Below are 18,814 nucleotides of genomic sequence, written 5' to 3'. Positions count from 1 at the left end.
AATAGAAACGTTTTATCTTTATTTCTGTCTACACAAGATAAAAATAAATGTTGGCATCACCCTTTGACAGTGGAATTTCCCTTTAGGTTGGTGTCTAAAAGGGTATGACTTTAAACATGTGATGGGTTAGAAGTTTGTATTTAATGGATAATGTAATGAATCTACCTGTCTTTCAAGCCTTTTTGTTTCAAATCTCAAATCACTTCTCTATCTGTTAACTGTCTCAGGGGTAAAGGTGACAGCCCGGAGGCCCGTGCATTGGCAAAGCAGATTGGGGCAGCCCTGTTGACCCTGCAGTCTAAAACCAACCGGGCCGTGGCCAACATGAGACCAGCCAAACCCGCCGTCACCTTGGAGGGCAAGATGGAGCAGGCCCTCCGCTGGGTGAACAACCCCGGAGTGGACGACAGAGGAGTAGGTGAGCGGGGGTTGGATGACGGCTCCAGGGAGGGATGATGTAGTAGTTCTGTTCAAAAATAAATCCTCTGACCTTCCGTGCCATTTGTCAGCCCCACTGTATGTGGGTGATGGAGAGTGTGTGAAAGTGGTCAAGGCATACATAGGACTCTTTTCGCGATTATCTGACAGATCTTAAAAGGTGTGAAGTGTTTGTGGTCCGTTCAGGAGACTGCAAAAGTTGCTCATTTTATAACATTTCCGAATGTGGTACAGAAATGACTGTGCTGGTGACTGATGCCATTTCCACAGTAAGGTATCTCATGCATGAATCACTGAATGACTAACTTGGCTTACTTCATCAGTCAGAGCAATATATTGTTTTGAATGGTTTGTTTGATGCCTGTTGCTCTTTTCCTGTGTTGTCATTTCATTGTTTCCTATTTTCTCGCATGCTTCCCCTTTGGGAGCAGAGTGTGAGATACTACAGTGGAACACAGGTACCTGCCCATGCATTCTTAGAAGATATAACCAAACTATTGAATTACATAGTGACTTCCTAGAAACTGTGTGAGGTCAGCACGTACAACAAAATACAGCATCCCCATCTCTAATTTACAAGAAAATATATATGAAGTCATTTGTCACCCTTTGTATTCCACTTATTAAGCAGTTTAGAGATGTTTCATGTCCAAGTAAAAACATGTAACAATAATAGGTTCTTATTTAGACAAGAGCAAGACAAAGGAGATATTGATGTGATGTGAGAATGACCCTGTGTCTCTCCCTAGGTCAGGCAGCAATCAGAGGAATGGTTGGAGAAGGGAAGAGGCTGGCAGGAGGTCTGTTAGGCCCGTATCGACAGGATATGCTTGGACGCTGCGACCGAACAGAGGCTCTAATGACAGCTTTGGCAGACATTGCTGCCAGGGGTGAGGCAGAAGCCCCTCATGCACGAGCTACAGCCGCACAACTGCAGGACAGCCTCAAGGTAGCTCAACAGTCTCACAAACACACTCATTTACATTTACAACATTGTTTAAAATTGAGTTTATTTTAAATTAGATCACAAAGGGTCCAAATATACCAAATATGCCAAAAAACCTGGGTTTGTATTATAGCATTGGTGCAGAGCTCCACCTAGTGGACTGACACGACACTCTCTGTTTCTACCAGGACCTCAGAAAGCACATGCAGGAGGTGATGACTCAGGAAGTGTCTGATGTTTTCAGTGACACCACCACCCCTATCAAACTGCTGGCTGTGGCTGCAACTGCTCCCCCCGATGCCCCCAACAGGGAGGAAGTCAGTGACATACAAAAATCTTTGCTGGTTACAAATATATGCTCCCAGTGATCCATCCCATGTAGCTATTTCTACTGATTCCATCTAGATGATGTGTGTGTGTGAATAATGGGAATGTTTTTTGTAGGTGTTTGATGAACGTGCAGGAAACTTCGAGGCCCACTCAGGTCGGCTGGGGGCGACCGCAGAGAAGGCTGCTGCGGTGGGAACAGCCAATAAGAGCACAGTAGAGGGCATACATGCTGCTGTGAAACACTCCAGGGAGCTCACACCACAGGTGCCAGTGTTTGTTTTGCCGTCCCTGATTTACATGATTGCATACATGGGTGAAACATGTAGCTGTCAGAGAATTTTATACACAACCTGAATGTGACTTGCTTGTTAATGTCCAGGTGACCTCTGCTGCTCGGATCTTGTTGAAGAATCCTGGAAATAAAGCAGCCTACGAGCACTTTGACACCATGAAAAACCAGTGGATTGACAATGTGGAGAAACTCACTAGTGAGGTTTTTCTCAACATTTCTAGTGTTAAGTGTTAAATGACAGAGAATTTTTACATTTTAAAGTAGTTGCAGGGTTACAGCAGCCTGTGACAAATAGATCTCCTGAACTACATTTACATACTGTAGCTGAGATATGTGTGTGTATGTGTGTCTGTCAGGTCTAGTGGATGAGGCCATCGACACAAAATCTCTGTTAGATGCTTCTGAGGAGGCTATAAAGAAAGACATCGACAAGTGCCGAGTTGCCATGGCGAATGTTCAGCCCCAAATGCTTGTTGCCGGGGCAACAAGCATAGCAAGACGGGCTAATCGGGTCCTTTTAGTGGCTAAGAGGGAAGTGGAAAACTCTGAAGATCCGCGGTTCAGAGACACAGTGAAACACGCTTCAGACATCCTCTCTCACACCATCTCGCCCATGGTGATGGATGCTAAGGCAGTGGCTGGGAACATACAGGATAAAGGTACAGGAGTACACTGTGCAAACACAAACAAGATACTGTAAGACCCAGCATGACACAGGTTTATTCACTCTCTTTATGTGTCAACCTGTCCTTCACAGCTCTGCAGAAGGCCTATTTGGACTCGTGTCTGAGGATCCTGGCTGCAGTTGGAAAAGTAAGAGAAGCCTTCCAACCTCAGGAGCCCGACTTCCCTCCTCCACCACCTGACCTGGACCAGCTCCATGTAAGCACATTCAAACAGACCTATTTCCTACTAATGAATGCATTAATACAGATGGGGGGAGTGAAAAAGTCATTTTTCATTAGCTGTGGTGTCAGTGAACTTGAACTCCAAACTACTCCAGTGGAGCTGCTCAGTTTCCTGCAGCATTATATATTATATAGTTATATTGGGCAGCCCTCAGGTGTAATTGTAAAAGTGAAGCTTACATAAAAGGTTCCTGTGCAACTATGGACTTATTGGTCTAATTCTTTGTCGATTCCCTTATTAAACCCACCTAGCCCCTGCTGTTAAGTTACTCTTTAAAGGTGCAATGTAAAGACTTTTTATGATTTTTTGATACAACCAGAAGGGCTTTAAATACGGTCTTATCTGAATATCTACCCCTCACACCCCCCTTTGTTCCTGAACAACATTTATATGTAACATATTTTTGTCTATGTGTGTTTTCTCCAGGTTAGTGATGAGCAGGCGCCACCCAAGCCCCCCTTGCCAGAGGGCGAGGTGCCCCCGCCTCGACCTCCTCCTCCAGAGGAGAAGGATGAGGAGTTCCCAGAGCAGAAGGCTGGAGAGGTGCTCAGCGAGCCCATGATGGTGGCCGCCAGGCAGCTGCACGATGAGGCACGCAAGTGGTCCAGCAAGGTCAGTTCACACGAACAAACAAAGACAAATATAGTTTGCATATTCACCCATTTAGGGAAAAATACCACCAGTTGTAGTGGTATCTCTGTGTCATGTTAGTAGACAAATGATCACAAAATTTTACTTTTTCTCTCTGTTGACCATGACATTATACACTTGTCCAATGATGAACATTTTCATATTCTGTGAATATCCTGAAATCAAGTCTTTCCTGAAATCACGTTGATTCTGAAATGTGGAGATCAGTGGCTCGATTCCAATTTCAGAGGGAAACTGGAAACTGTCATCTGTTCGAGGTGTCTGTATGTAAGGTTGTTATGGTTTACACATACACTCTTACATGCAGTAAATATAAGAAAAAGAGTTATCTGTGGAGAGACAATACAGCATCCCTTCTATAGTAGAAGAGAACAAGTTTGTATTCTTTGCACTGTTATTTTGTATTCATTTTGTGTCTATGATCTGTATTTGTGTGTCCAAGTATTTTTATGTGGAGGAACTGTGTGAGGGATCAATTATTTTGTGTAAATAACCATTGATTATCTAGGAATAATCCCCTCTCGCTCTCTTTGTGAAGCTCACGACCGTTCTCCCCTCTATAGCTCTCCTGGCAGTGTTCCACGCCTGTTTAATGATCTATGCATCACAGTTGTCTTTGGAAACCAGGCACAAAATATGTCTACTACACGGCACTGAGTCACACTCAGTTTCCCAGCACACTGCTAGACTCCTAAATACACTGTAAGGATACCAACCGCTGGTTTTTGTTGCAGTTAGACCTTTTTGATTGTGCACACGCTATACAAACTCAGCCACTGCCAGAGTCAGAGATAGGCCCATCATCCATCTGCTACCTGCCCAAACCAGCTCCTCTTTCCTCTTTTATTTCCCATCTTTGCTTGTGCGTGCAGTTTCACCTCCCTTCTACCCTGCTCCTTCACAGTGCTTGTATTCGCTCCTCCTCCCTCCTGTGAATCTCCTGTCCTCTGTTCTTCCATGCAGTGCCTCCCATACTGTACTAAATACCTCCTTTTCCCATGCTTCCTTCCCCCCTGCCATCCCTGGCTTTCCCCTTCTTCTCCACATTCCTCCTTTTTTTTCTCCTTCTCCTACCCTCTGCACCTCCCCTCCCGCCGACCCACTGACACACACCCAACACAGTCCCGCCCCAATCCTCACCCGCCCCACCCCTCCTCAGCCCTGCCCCGAACAAACAGCCTGAGGATGGAGGAGGCAGTAGAGGAGAGGAGAGAGGTAAGAGGATGCAAGATGAGCTTTATCCATGGTGGACGGATATATGAGCAGAACTGAGCATGAGTGCACCTTCCAACCAGCCTGTCATCAACCCATTCTGGCCACGCATGCCAGCTGCATCTACCAACCCACGACAAGGTGTCTGTCGCAATGGGTGCACGCAATGGTCGCATGCGCAGACGAGCACACTCACAACCAAGATGTCGAGGTAGTGAGTATATTGGTAAATAGGGTCCAGTGCTTCTAGACCACACACACACACAACACACAACACACACACACACACACACACACACACAAGCATGCAAACCACACAAGAGGAGCCCTGCTGGACAAAGAAACACCCTTTTGAGTACTAGCTGAGTCACTGTGGCTGCACAAAACGATGAGCTCTGCATCTGCCGCTACCATGGAAACCTCCAACCAGCTGTGGCTTTACTGTCGCTGCATCACACTCAGACATGGTTGACACACGGTTATGCTGAAGCCATGCTAAGGTTGTACTAAAGGTCGAGGATTGTTGGAATGGCAGGTTTGTTTGTTGCACCACATGGTTAAACTGGTATTGCTGGTATGGCTTCACACGTCCCTCCCTTATGTTCACGATTAGGTAAAGTGGTTTAAAGGAGGAGCAAGGCGCTCTGTCGTTCTGTTATCGCTGTTGTCAATCACTCGTTGTCTGGCCAACCTGTGAAGCCAAGGATGACAGTTTCCCAAAGACTTCTGGGTGATGTAGTTTTCACGTTAGACCGCCTGCTTGCCTGGTTTAATCACCCGCTTCTGCTTCTAAGTGTCAGGGTGTGTACTGATCACTCCAGCACTGAGAACATCACCTCATAGGTACTAACCTCAGGTTTACTGTGATGTGAGGGAGACGGTGACTGTTTCCCTCAAAAACTACAGATACATTTCTGAATTATCTTCTTCCACTTGTGCTAACTTGCACTGACACTGCATGCAGCTTTCTCCTTTTAAATTTAGTGCCTTTTTTTTGCTTTTGTAACTCAAATTCATTCATTCAAGTAACTTTCATCTAGTGTTTCATAACACTGTTTCCATTATCCTACATTTTGATTATTATCAGAAAAAACATGTGGAAACATTACTCAACATGTTTCCATTGCATCTTCATCTCAACATCCACTTCCACATCCATGCTCCTCTCCAGTATCCTGCTCACAGCTCTCACTGCTTCCTCCTCCACCGCCTCCCTCCTCTTCACAGGGTAACGACATCATTGCAGCAGCCAAGCGGATGGCTCTGCTAATGGCAGAAATGTCCAGGCTGGTGCGTGGTGGAAGCGGGAACAAACGAGCGCTGATTCAATGCGCAAAGGACATCGCCAAGGCCTCGGATGAGGTGACGAGACTGGCCAAAGAAGTGGCCAAGCAGTGCACTGACAGACGCATCAGAACTAATCTGCTACAGGTAAAGAAACAAACTCATACAGGCACAAAATAAGAGTGAAAAGTCCTAGATGGGTTTAAATAATTCACATATTTTTCTTCATCCAAAGGTGTGTGAACGAATCCCCACCATCAGTACTCAGCTGAAGATCCTCTCTACTGTCAAAGCCACCATGCTGGGACGAACAAACATTAGTGAAGAGGAGTCAGAACAGGTAAACTCACATAACTGCACATAACTTGCATTCAATTAATGTAGTGAAGTAAAAAAGTCCAGTATTTCCCTCTGAATTGTAGTATTTGAGTGAACATAGAAATACTCACATCAAGTACAAGTAGCTCAAAATAGTCTGTAGGCAGGGTTGGGAGGGTTACTTTAAAAATGTAATCTAATATGATTAAAAAATTTAATGTAGTCAGTAACTTAATCCAAGTATCACAATATTAAAGTAACTGAACACCAAATATGCAAGAAAAAATGAGATGAATTTTACGTATTCTAGATAACAGAACAATATTACAAATCAAGAGTTTTAGCATCAACAATGTGTCCTCTGCTCAGTGTATTTTTTTTTTTTTGAGAAAAAAGTAGCCACCAATGGAAGGCAGAAGGCACACAGTACTGTGATGTTGTTTCCCTTTCTGCTTCAAAGACAAAATAAATGTGACATTTCCACCTGGTGAAAGCCTTTTTTCCCACTAGAGCTCATGATCATGAATTGAACTGTAAGATTAGCTATGGTTTCACTCAAAAACCAGAGTGGTGTTGTAAATCCCAAACGTATATGTAGGTATAGTACTTCAGCAAATGTACTTACTCTGTGTCTACTTCCATCAGACTCATTAATGCCTGAGCCAGTTTGGGCGTTTGACCCAACTTATTATTTATTTATGGACATTCTTAGGCACAGTTATCCTTACTGGTGGCATTTTAAACATTTGAAAACATTTTAAACCGCATTTGTTTGTAGTCTGTTCAGTTATGTATTGTGTATGCACTGATGCCTTTACACAAATTAGGTTACTAACTATTTTGATTTTGATTGATCGATTGAAACATTCCACCTCTGATAACTTGTCTTCCTTTTGTTCCATCTCTGTTATTACTTCACCCCTAACTGCTTTTTTTCCCTGAACCAGGCCACAGAGATGTTGGTCCATAACGCCCAGAATCTGATGCAGTCGGTGAAGGAGACAGTCAGAGAAGCAGAAGCAGCCTCCATCAAGATCCGCACAGATGCCGGATTCACCCTTCGCTGGGTGCGCAAGACCCCCTGGTACCAATAAACAAACCCAGTCACCGAAAACTAGTAACACTCTTGACTTGGCACCGATAGCACACGCCGCGAGTAAAAGTAGCAGCGTGCATACTCATCGTGAGTAAACGTGTGCACTTCCTCAAGGAGCAAACTGCAGGTGATTTCAATCCATCCTCCGCTGTAGTTTGGGTGTGTCTACCAAGGAAGCATTAGATAAGCAGGTTTCATTTATCAGACTGAGTTCAGCTTTGCTCTCCAGTTCCCTTTATCTGTATCTGTGGAATCACGCAGGCTAATCGGAGACAGTTTTCAATATATATTTTTGGTATGTTGTGTTACAAGAGTTTATCCAAATCCCAGGTATATATTTTTTGCATGGAAATATTTTCTATTTTCTAAAGGTAAATGACGACAATAATATACTTATCTCGTAGAAGACATTTACTTTTAATTCAGTTTCTTATTGTCTATTGTATATATAGTAATTATTTGTTTTATGGACAACACTCAGCAATGAGCTTTATACACCAAGTTTGACACTAAATTATGGAGTCTTGTGTGGGCTGACGAGCTCTCCTCTCTTCATGTTTACTTTTAGTAATAACGCTGTTCTTAACTGAAGATCTATGAATTCACAGGTGATTCATCGATACTTGAAGAACTGAAAGGTCTTCTGGATTAAAAGCGTTAAGACTTATAGGCGAATGATACACTTTTAAAAGTGATTGTATAATTTAAAAAAAAATGTATGGTTGTCAATAAAGTTTTTTTTGTAGATTGCAGGAGGGCTTAATAGAGGTTTTCACTCGACTGTTGGCAGTAAGAGCGACAGTACGGTAAAACTAGCTGATGTGTTTTTAACGTGTGTTTTGAGTTCTTTGTTTGAACTTTATTTACCTTTCACAGTGAACAATGCCAAAGGATTTGTTTTACATTACTGTAAGCTACATAAAGTTTTTTCTTTTTTTAAGCACTTAAAATTCAGGTTACAACAAGACAGATGTTTTTTCTTTAGAGACCCGGAAATACTTTTTAAGGTCTTATTTTATTGAGCAAAAAAAGAGAGAAAGTTTTCTCCTCTTTGCTTTTTTTTCTTGCTTTCTTTTTTTTTTTTTTACTAATCGTGGTGCTTTGTTTCTGCACTATCTCTGTAACAGTTGAACTGTTTGGATTTTTCTTTTCAAAATTGATCAAAACAATGACTTTTAGACAGCCATTCAACATCCTGTTTTCATTCTCCATGTGTGAGCTCAGTGGTCCCACTCTGAATGCTCGGACACATCATTTTAACTCAGATTTTCTATACGACCCCGGTGGTTTGAGAACTAAAACAACCTTTTTATGTGATATCAGGCATTGATGCCAGTCTGGCAGGAATAGTTTTTTAGGTTTAAATAAATAAATAAAAAGTTTATGGACTATTGTGTTTACGGAGGAGTGTTTTTGTCTGGAATAACTACACAGCAGTTTAAGGAATCATGATTGGTAACTCAATATCACTCGTAATCAGATCAGTGAATGCACATTTTCATTCCCTAAACAGTATTTTATCAACTTTTACTACGTATTTTTACAATGGCTGGGCAAATTTAACTGTTAAATGGAGTATGTGTGTGTGTATGTGTGAAGCTTCTTCACTTGAACAGTATTAGTGAGCCGTTCCCATGATGGTTAGAGGAAAGAGCTCTAAACAGCAACACAGAACGTTAACTGCATTTTCATCTTTATTTGGGCCTACTGAGCATGTAGCAGCCACTGACCCCTCACTGAGAGTCACAGGGTGTACTTCTGTGTGTACTTGATGTGTTCATTCACACCCTGAATGTATTCTGATAGCTTCTAGCCCTGCCAACACATCTGCTGTGCCTTGGAAGAATAAAAGACTATAATGATGACTGGATTCGGCCTCTTAATTTGCCTTCCTAACGTCATTGGTGCCATAATTATATAATGAGTGTTGTCTTGTGGTGGAACGAGACTTGTCTTCAGCCATGTAAAGGGATGCTTTCAGCTAAATGCTGCTAACATCATTATGCTAAAAGGGCTTGCAATGACAATGCAATGTTTATCGTGTTTATCATCTTAATTGAATGTGTTAGCATGCTAGCATTAAATGAGCATTGAACACATTGTAAAGCTAAAGCTTATGAGAATGTAATTTAATAAACCAACCCACTGGACAAACTAAAAGGACAAGTGTGTAGGATTTAGTGGCATCTAATGGTGACGTTGCAGATTGTAAATGACTGAACACTGCTCGCGTCTGTATTTGATACTCTGGGAATGAGAATGGGCCGTGAACCTTGCAAAAACTTGCAAAAGGTCCTTTTTTACAGCTAGTGTTTGGTTTGTCTGTTCTAGGCTACTGTAGAAACAAGGCGGTTCAACATAGCAGGACTCTATGAAAGGCGACCCACGGTGTCTGTAGATATAAACAGCTCAATCTAAGGTAACAAGAACGTAATAATTCCTATATTCAGGTGATTGTACACTAATAAAAACATATCTATGTATATTATATTCCCTTTCTGCCAGCACATCCTCATAAATGATACACGCTGGATCTTTTAATTTTGACCTGCTTTGGTGTTGCACATTTTAAAGAGAGCACCAGTGATAGACCTACCAACTGACAGGCTAACAGTGCCGTAAAAAAAAAAACCACACAGCAAGACACAATTTTAAGGCTTTTTATAAGACATCTTATACACTGAAATGCTGATTCAACTTCATACAAGAGCTTTAAGTAGTACTTTTCACATGGACAGTTGATTGTGCAAATCTTGTGCTGAGTAAAGAAGTTGCATTCAAGATTATGTGAGGATCTTGTAGATTTCTGAGTGCTTTTTACAGTTCCTAACACTGAATCACTTGCTTGTCTCTTGGCCTTGCGGGGAGTTGTGCACCCTCCCTTGGGCAAACTATATACCTTAGATAAGATATATTTTCAAGATGTACTTACCTCAGATCTCCAGTTTGTGCTGTAGTGTGCTGTACAAAGCACCTTAACCTACCCTTAACAAGGCCACATTAAAGAGTGAATGTGTGCAAAAATATTTGCACTTAAGACAGCTACTCAGAAATGGATACATTAGATTTTTCAAAAATAAACAAATATATATATATATAAGTATAAAACTTAATACTTTATCTATATGTAAAAGGGTTTTCAAAGGCATGGCTGCATACTTTCAGGCAACATGCAAGTAGGATTGTACAGGCGTGTTGAAGTAGTGAGGAGCAAGGTGGTGAGCTGCGAGTGTCCCTTTTCAAACCAAAATATTCCCCCTTAGGTAACACTCAGAAGGTGTTAGACAAAAAAAAAAAGAAACAGGAATGGTCCATACAAGGCAGCACATCTAAACTGGATAGAAACTAATAGCACTTCAACTAGGTCACATTGATTATTAAGGCTTCCCTTTACAGGCCACAAACACTATCCAGTCGTATATATGTAATGCCAAACACATAATAAATAACTGTTAGAATGCAAAATCGTTCATTAATAACAATGAGGATATGTAAGATTTATTGGAGAGCTGACTCAGCGGGGTGGTAACCTTTCCCACCTATTTGGCACATTCGATTGTTGACCGTCATCACTCAGGTCCGCACTTGGAATTTCCCAGCTTTGGTCAAATATTTGACCCCTTTAAACGGCTTGTACTTCTCTCCGTACATGTCAAGACGACTCACCTTAAGACCTGCGCAGAGGGGGGAGAGGAGCAAAGTGAGCAATCCACTACCATCAAATGTGACAATTTCAAACTGAACACCATCACAACACACACAGCGTTACCGCTACCAGAACCAATATTGTTCTTGACAACAACAGGAAGAAAGAAAGACTAAAAGTTATGACTAGTTACATTTTTGGACTTTAAATTTGGCTCAGTTAAAAGATTAAGACGTCATGATGTAGCGAGGATTACCTGATATGGCCAGCTGCTGTATCTTCAGGTCAATGTTGAGTGAGGGGTTATCTTCAGGTTTGGGGACTCCCGCCTGCGTACTCAGACTGCCTCGCAGGTTAGGAAGCTTCTGGGGGTTCAGTTTGCCAATGTCCCAAACCAGCACCTACCGAAACATAAGAAAGTCATTGAGTAAGGACGATAAAACAGAACGCTTTCTATTTTTAGCTGATTAAAAATAAAGGACGTGGAAGGTCTTCTGGCCTTTGTATTACTGCTTAGGACATCCTTGTAAACAGTTGGTTACCTTGGTAGCGAGGTCGTAGGTGTAGGTTCCCTGTGTGGCGGTGAGGTTGGCATTGAGCACAGCTTTAGGCATGTGGATAGTGACCATCATGTTCTCCACCGTCTTTCCCATGGTCTGTTTGGGTCCGATGGTGATGTCCAGGCGACCACAAGGCCCCGTCTCAAAGAAACTGATGCTCTGCTTCACGTACACTGGAATGGCCACGAGACTGCGGAAGGAGACAGACATAATGGATGACAATAAACAGTCAGCAAACCAGACAGCAACCAGCTTGTGTTCATGAGTTAACAAGATAACAAGTGCGGATTGTGAATGCTGAAATTAAACCAGAATTTCCTCCACTCCTCCACACTGAAACCCAAAGAAAATAACAGGACAAAGGTTTTATTGTTGCTGGAGGATTTTGTTTACCAGATCTACATTATGTACACGACACCAACATCATCTAGATTCGTCATACCGGCTGATTATTCACACATAAACTCATAGATTTCATTAAAAGATGTTTAAAAATCTTGCTCAGGACTACACCGAACACTGTGGTGTAAAGAATAAAGTTTCTTTAAATTATAAATAAGACATACGTCTGTGCCTGTGCTTACTTTTGAGAGCTGACATGATAGTTCATGAGTGTGAAGTTTCCGTCTGGCGGGATGAAAGAGAGGACACGCTCCGACTCCCAGCGCTTAAACCGCACACATGGGTGGAAACTCACGTCATCGAGGAGTCGAGGATTCTGTCATCAAAGACGACAACGTTGGCGGGTGAATTTTACACTCAGAAAGACGCACAAGCAGATCATAAAAACACAGAGGAGCTAAGAGGAAATTAACTAACCATAAAGGACAGAGTGAGGTCAGGCATCCCAGTGAGCCTCACACAGGCTTCAATTACACCCTGGATCTCTGCAAATACTGTCGTACCTGAACAAGAAAGATTGAGGAGATGCAAGTATGTTTAAAGACGAACCGAATCCAATCACATAAACCAGGAAAAACTGCTGTGGATGCACTGTTCATTTATTGTGATCAAACAAGATGTCGTCTGTACCTGATTTGTCCAGAATTGCATCTATTTCCTCAATCACATCAAAATATGCCTCATTATTGGTGTATTTAACACCTGCCCGCCTCCATGGGACATTGGACAATTGACCTGTTGGCAACGTGTCTCCAACATTACTACCTCCTGGAAAACACACAGAACAAAGGCGAAAAACAGAAATGCGGACTTAAACATTACACATTTTAATTTGAAATTTAGTTTAGAGATAAGTAGACAGCAGGTGGTGCAGCTCAGAGTCAGGGTGACTTTCTGTTTACCTGTGAGCGTATTGACAACCGACCGCAGGATGGTGGGAGGCCTGATCATCTCTTTGAGGACGTTGGACTCTGTTGCGAGTGGAAAGCCGTTGTCCAGCATCTCCTCCAACAGCTCGTACACGGTCACCATGTTTTCCTTGATTACGCCTTCTGAGCACTCTCCGAAGTAGTCCTGTCGACAAAAAAAATCCACATTTGATGATTTTTCTGTTGTGTTAAAAAGCACCTTTAGTGTTTTCCACCTTAGCTGTGTCCCACTTCCATAATACATACTAACTATATAAAGTATTTGTAATATGCATTATTTAGTACATTGTTTCCGCAGTGAGTATACAACAAATCTACAAACTTTACTGTTGTACTAAAAGGAAATTATGCAATATCACAGATGTCAAACTGCAACTTTGGACAGCCACTTTAACTAAACCCAGTAAACCTACTTAATACAACTTAATACAACTTAATTAGTACCTCATTTTCCACCGTGAACACACTACAAACTAAAAACCTGCTTAAAATTACTATGTAATATGGAATTAATGCCACAGCTCCTGTTCACACTCGACACTAAAATGCATCTTGGGTAATTTAAAACATAAACTGCACCATAAAAACATGATAGATAACCTGCAGCTACTTTGTTTAACCAAGATATACTGAGGTCACGCTGGGATCCGCTCCCACATTTGGACTGCGTCAAACTCTGTAGTCTGTATAACACATCAAACCTTCCAAATAGTCAGATACAGCTAAAAAAAAAAGGTTTTAAAGTTCTCAAGCTACGAAATAAATGTGGCATTTTCCCCTCTAGCTGTAACGTCAAGAACAAGTGTGTATTTTCTTTGTCTTCAACACTTCAATTTCCTGTAACATCAGTTCAGGGAAGTGAAGTGAAATATGATCACTTGAGATGCAATCTGAAGTCCGATGTGAATGCCGTCCATATTGTCCTTTTGTCCTTTTTGTTTTTTTGTGTTTGTCTATATAGTGTGTTAACTGTTACGATGAGTTGTGTCAGTGTATTGTGATGCGAGTCTGTATATTTGTATAGTATTGTCACCATATAAACTGTTACCCATGGGGAGCTTAATAAACAAACAAACAAAAAGTGAAACCTAAGAACAGAATAGTAATTCTTATACATGATCTCATTAGACTAATCTCCAGGGACCTCTCAAGGGCCCGCGGGGGTCCACAGACACCAGGTTGAGAACCGAAGACTTATAAAACCTGGCATCTTCACACCTGAATCGTGTCTGCCACCCTGTGCAGGAACTCGATGACAAACAGCGGAGCTACTTCAGTCTGGATGACGGAGAGGAAGAAGAGCTTGCCCCTGTATATGGAGATGAGATAGTGGTGTGGGGTCTGCAGGACAGGGGCCACATTTTCTGGCTCCACCGCTTTCTCCCTCGCCTCGAAAAAGTAATCACACACACTCCGGCTGATGACACTCTTCCAGTGTTTCTCCAGGAAGATGTCTCCAGAGTGATTGATCAGGAACAGACTGTGGATCATCTCAGCTGCAACAATGAGATGGTTGTTAAAGTTTCTTATTCAGACAGATCAAAGCAGCTGTTTGTTTTTTTTAACAACTTAAACCCTCTTTAATTGTTTAATTGAGCCCAAAGAGATAGATAGATAGATAAAGCAATGCAACATGTAAAAGCAGGATCACTAATTGTCAACATCTGCCATCTGTCAAACTTCAATCAGGTGAATTAACCGACTGGCTAACAACGTGAAAATGTCAACTCCAGACCTTTCTACCATCTGCAAATAAAAAAATAAACAAAACTTTTAACAGCGACATAAAAACTCTAAACAGAAGATAACCTCTACTAAAAAGTTTCCATAAGATTGTTGAAAGTTTTACCTGCTAACTCCAGTTGATTGTGCCAACAAATTATCTGGTGCCAATATGGCAGAAGTGTCCGCCGAGGAGACGCCTGCAGATGTTTGCACACGTAAACACAACGAGGTCACCAATATGTGTCGATACATGAAGAGAACGAGGCCTAAATGGTATTATTAACGTGTTGGAATATATTCTGGACGGTTTAAATATCCAGTAACTCTCATATCAACCTAGTCGATACTTTTAGAGAAAAGTTTCGGGCTTTTTATTCAGGCAACCTTTGTGGGCAGCTGTTCCCCGGCCTGTGTGAGTGCTGCCCTGAGTGTTGACTTTCAGGAGGCACTGCTGCCCTGAGTGTTGACTTTCAGGAGGCAGGCGACTACAAATGTTACTTGGCTGCTACTTTTTGGGTCTACACCATTAAACCTCAAGTCAGTTTTTTTAGATGCAAGTAGCTGTGATAATTTTATGATATATTAACCACAATATTTTATTTTAATTAGGAAATAAGTTAATATAATGCACAGGACCTCTACCTGTATTTGCACATCCATTTGCACTGTTTACTGTTTGCAATGTTTACTGTAGCTACTGTTAATTTTATACTGTTAATTTTATATATTATATACATACATAATACTTTAATATTTTATCTTTTAATCTTATTTTTGATTTGTTCTTAAGGTCAGGGTTTTTAATTTTATTTAATGTATGTTTGTATTTTGTATCCTACTGGATGCTTGAATTTCCCTCGGGATAAATAAAGTATCTATCTATCTTATCCTATCTATCTATCTATCTATTATTAACTATCATCTATACTCCCACTGACATTGACTCTTACAGCCATCACCCAACTTTAATCTATGTGTTAAATAAATCCATAATTTAAAGAAACTGTTACCTGTACAGCTCCTTATATAAAGAAGGGTCGTATTGTTCATATTGTCTGTTTATATTTGTACTAAATGTCTCTTTTTATTGTCTTTATTTCATCTTTATTCATATTTTCCTCATATTATTTTTATTGTTATACACTGAGGCAAATTTCTTGTATAGAAAAAACCAACTTGGCAATAAAACCAGTTCTGATTCTGACATATTTTACTGGTAAAGTACTGCACTGACAATCTTAACCACCAGAGAGATGTGCTTAAATGTACAAAATAAAATTTTACTTACTTACATAAGTAGGGCAAAGAAGACAGTGTACAGTCTTTGGACAACCCATATGTATGTGCTCTGGTTTAGTCTCCACCAACTCCTGAGGATAATATTTGTCTCTTATATTTCTAAATGTGCCATTAAGATAAGTTTAACTTGTCTTTTTTCCTGTAGAGTGCTCCTGTTTTTTATATGAGGTCATAATTAAACTTAATGTTAATCTTAATGTTGTATGGCACACAAAAAAGGTTGCAGACACCTGCTCTATATAGTCAGGTGAAAACAAACCTTTAACAGAAAAACTGCAAAACTATTATTTACACAAAATGTCATTCATCATATTGATAGTAAAAATTCACTAAACTACTAGACTCCCAGAAATGTATATTACGTAGTCCGGCCCACACTTTTGTATAAGGTTTTCTTTAACATTTTATCATTATTTACTTATCGTTTATCCATTTTACCTCTTAATTTAAATTAATAATTATATTTTCTAAGTATTTTGGGAAGTCATGTTGTAATGATGTTAGTTCTAAAGATGAACTTTTGCATTAAATTAAGGCAGAAAAAAGGGTAAAACTTCCATACAGTCGTCATTTGACCTATACTAAAAAATATTGATTAGTGCAGCTTTAAATCTTTATAAATTAATGTTATAAGTTTGCTCATGAAAAGTGGGCTGTTACGTTTATTCCAGGCCCATAAAACTTCACCTGTACCTGCTCTACAGGTGGAAATGGGAGACATGCCATTAGATTTGAGAAGAATGCAACTGATTGCAAACTACTGGGCTAATTTAAAGGGTCACAATGATTTTCATCCATCAAAAGGAGAGTGAGAGGAGTGAGAGGGAGTAACAAAGGGGAGGATAAACCCGTCAGTAGTTTATCCGGTGGTCGCTTCAGGAATCCTTGTGTGGCCAAATGTAGACTGGTATTTGTTAGAAGCTAAAAAGGAAAAGACAGGTTTATACATATTGGGGCTAAGAGACAGGAGTGACAGGAATTTGTAGTTTATAGGAAGAACAGAAGAAACATTGAATTAATTAGGGGTTTATACGGTGGAGATGGTGTCAGTTAAAATGGATAGAAAAAAAGAGACAAAGTGGTTTTAATTTGTTCATATTCATCCTCAATATAGTTTTAGATAATTCCATTCAAACAGCTGCCAGGATATATCAAGATATATTATAATTAATTATTAAAATAACCAACCAGGGAGGTCAGGTGACATGAGAGTGGATGAAATGGCAAAAAGGACATTTAAGGAAGGAACATTTGAAATGTAAGTTACTATCAGCAAAGCAGAAGTTAAACAAAACCAACAAAATGTGGAAAAAACAAAAGATGGGACAGAAAGGCATCTTTTTATAAAATCCAAAAGAGTGTTAAATAAACTAGGAAAAGCACCTGGAACAGGAGAGAGGAAATAGTAATGTTGAGGTTAAGATTGGGCCACTGTGCACTAAAATAAAACACTGAATATAGTCTGTAACCACTTTATCCAATCGCTCCTCATCACTTATTTGGTTTGTTTCCATTTATGCTGCTAAATTGCACGGTGCGTGTTGTTGTATATTGTATATACCTATGTTTAACTGCAAATTGTTGCATTTTGTTTTGCATTTGAGTTAATTGTTTTTTGATTTATTTAGTTAGCCTTTATTTTATTTTACTTTATTTATTTTATTTTTATTTTTTTTTATGTTAGCTTATTTTTACTCTAACCCTGTATTACTTTCCACCTTTGTATTGCAAACTGTTGCACAGTAAATTTCCTCGGGAAATATAAAGCTTCTTGAATCTGAATCTTAAATAAACATCAGACAGGGTTGTGTGAGGGATGTCAGGAAGAGGAGTTTATAGAGGCTATATTATTGTTTAATGGATACATTACGAGGAGTTTTATATAGGATGTGATAAATAAACAAGAATATGTGAGATAAAGCACAGACGAAATAGATTATGTATGTTTTTTTATAGGGATTTTAGTTTATAAATCTATTTCCGGGCTCACTCTCCGGAGCAGGAGGGGGCGATAATGCACCAGTGAGCTCGGAGGAAAACAACCATAAATAAAGAGGACGAGGCAGAAGCAGATCGACCGCGTTTTCACACCGGTTAAGGGGATTGATTGCAGCGTGCACCGGGCAGCAGACATGGCTTCAGACGAACCTAAAGCAAAGAGACAAAGACTGTCGGAGGAGAAGAAGAAGGAGAAGGAGGAAGAGAAGGAGGAGGAGAAGGAGGAGGAGAAGGAGAAGGAGAGGAAGACTCCGACCAAGAAGACTCCTGCTAAACTAAGGTGACCTAAATAAACAAAAAGCTAAGAAAACACAGACACACGACTCCTCTGAGTTACTTAAAATGTGCGCAAAACGTGCACCGTGTAAACACCATTACATGTGTGAGAGGAGGTGTAAAGTGGCTCTTTTTGAGGTGCTTTACTCGGTAACACGCAGCTAAATGGTTTTCTTTTTTGTTGGCTGATTGTAACGTTAGTGCCTCTGCTGCTGTCAGATAACGCGGGTTAACTTTTTAGCATGCTTTTCCTGCTCGGTGGGGCCGTGCCAATGTCTAATCTTAAGTTCAACGTGACCACCACCACCACCACCACCTGCCCCTGCATGTTTTAAAAGCTGCAGAAATAAATAGTTGGACTGATCTGTGCATGGTTGCTCTGCTGCTTGGTGTGTAGCAGAGGTTGCTGCAGAGAGAGGGAGACAGACAGAGAGAGAGAGAGAGAGAGAGAGGGATAGAGAGAGAGGGATAATATCAGTAATATTAGCAGTGGGAGTCAAGTG

At 40.7% G+C, this 18,814-nt stretch overlaps 3 protein-coding genes across 3 annotated transcripts in view; 2 read left to right on the top strand and 1 right to left on the bottom strand.

Annotated features, from left to right (window-relative positions):
* Nucleotides 1-9,346, top strand: part of LOC118329848 (vinculin-like) — a 24,608-nt gene extending 15,262 nt beyond the window's left edge. Inside the window, exons 11-21 of the mRNA XM_035664174.1 lie at nt 228-418; nt 1,188-1,387; nt 1,573-1,701; nt 1,829-1,978; nt 2,094-2,202; nt 2,363-2,665; nt 2,764-2,888; nt 3,342-3,527; nt 6,006-6,209; nt 6,298-6,402; nt 7,328-9,346. Coding sequence (XP_035520067.1) covers nt 228-418; nt 1,188-1,387; nt 1,573-1,701; nt 1,829-1,978; nt 2,094-2,202; nt 2,363-2,665; nt 2,764-2,888; nt 3,342-3,527; nt 6,006-6,209; nt 6,298-6,402; nt 7,328-7,474 — 1,849 coding nt within the window. The 3' untranslated portion in view covers nt 7,475-9,346. The remainder of the gene's footprint in view (nt 1-227; nt 419-1,187; nt 1,388-1,572; nt 1,702-1,828; nt 1,979-2,093; nt 2,203-2,362; nt 2,666-2,763; nt 2,889-3,341; nt 3,528-6,005; nt 6,210-6,297; nt 6,403-7,327) is intronic.
* A 782-nt stretch (nt 9,347-10,128) lies between these two features.
* ap3m1 (adaptor related protein complex 3 subunit mu 1) lies at nt 10,129-15,103 on the bottom strand. The gene is made up of 9 exons (XM_035664116.1): nt 14,863-15,103; nt 14,232-14,509; nt 12,987-13,158; nt 12,715-12,852; nt 12,502-12,587; nt 12,267-12,400; nt 11,665-11,872; nt 11,379-11,523; nt 10,129-11,150 (listed from the first exon to the last, which is right to left on the bottom strand). The coding sequence occupies exons 2-9, from the start codon at nt 14,502-14,504 to the stop codon at nt 11,050-11,052; spliced, it is 1,257 nt and encodes a 418-aa protein (XP_035520009.1). The 5' UTR covers nt 14,505-14,509; nt 14,863-15,103; the 3' UTR covers nt 10,129-11,049.
* Nucleotides 15,104-18,082: 2,979 nt separating this feature from the next.
* adka (adenosine kinase a) overlaps nt 18,083-18,814 on the top strand; it is a 9,578-nt gene continuing 8,846 nt past the window's right edge. Inside the window, exon 1 of the mRNA XM_035663123.1 lies at nt 18,083-18,315. Within this exon, the coding sequence (XP_035519016.1) occupies nt 18,170-18,315 (146 nt within the window). The 5' untranslated portion in view covers nt 18,083-18,169. The remainder of the gene's footprint in view (nt 18,316-18,814) is intronic.

This window comes from Morone saxatilis, unplaced genomic scaffold (assembly GCF_004916995.1).
Source record: "Morone saxatilis isolate NCDOM2014 unplaced genomic scaffold, NCSU_SB_2.0 Contig19, whole genome shotgun sequence".
NCBI lineage: Eukaryota > Metazoa > Chordata > Actinopteri > Moronidae > Morone > Morone saxatilis.
The sequence above is the reverse complement of the archived record's forward strand: the minus strand, read 5'-3'. Positions and strand labels throughout refer to the sequence as shown.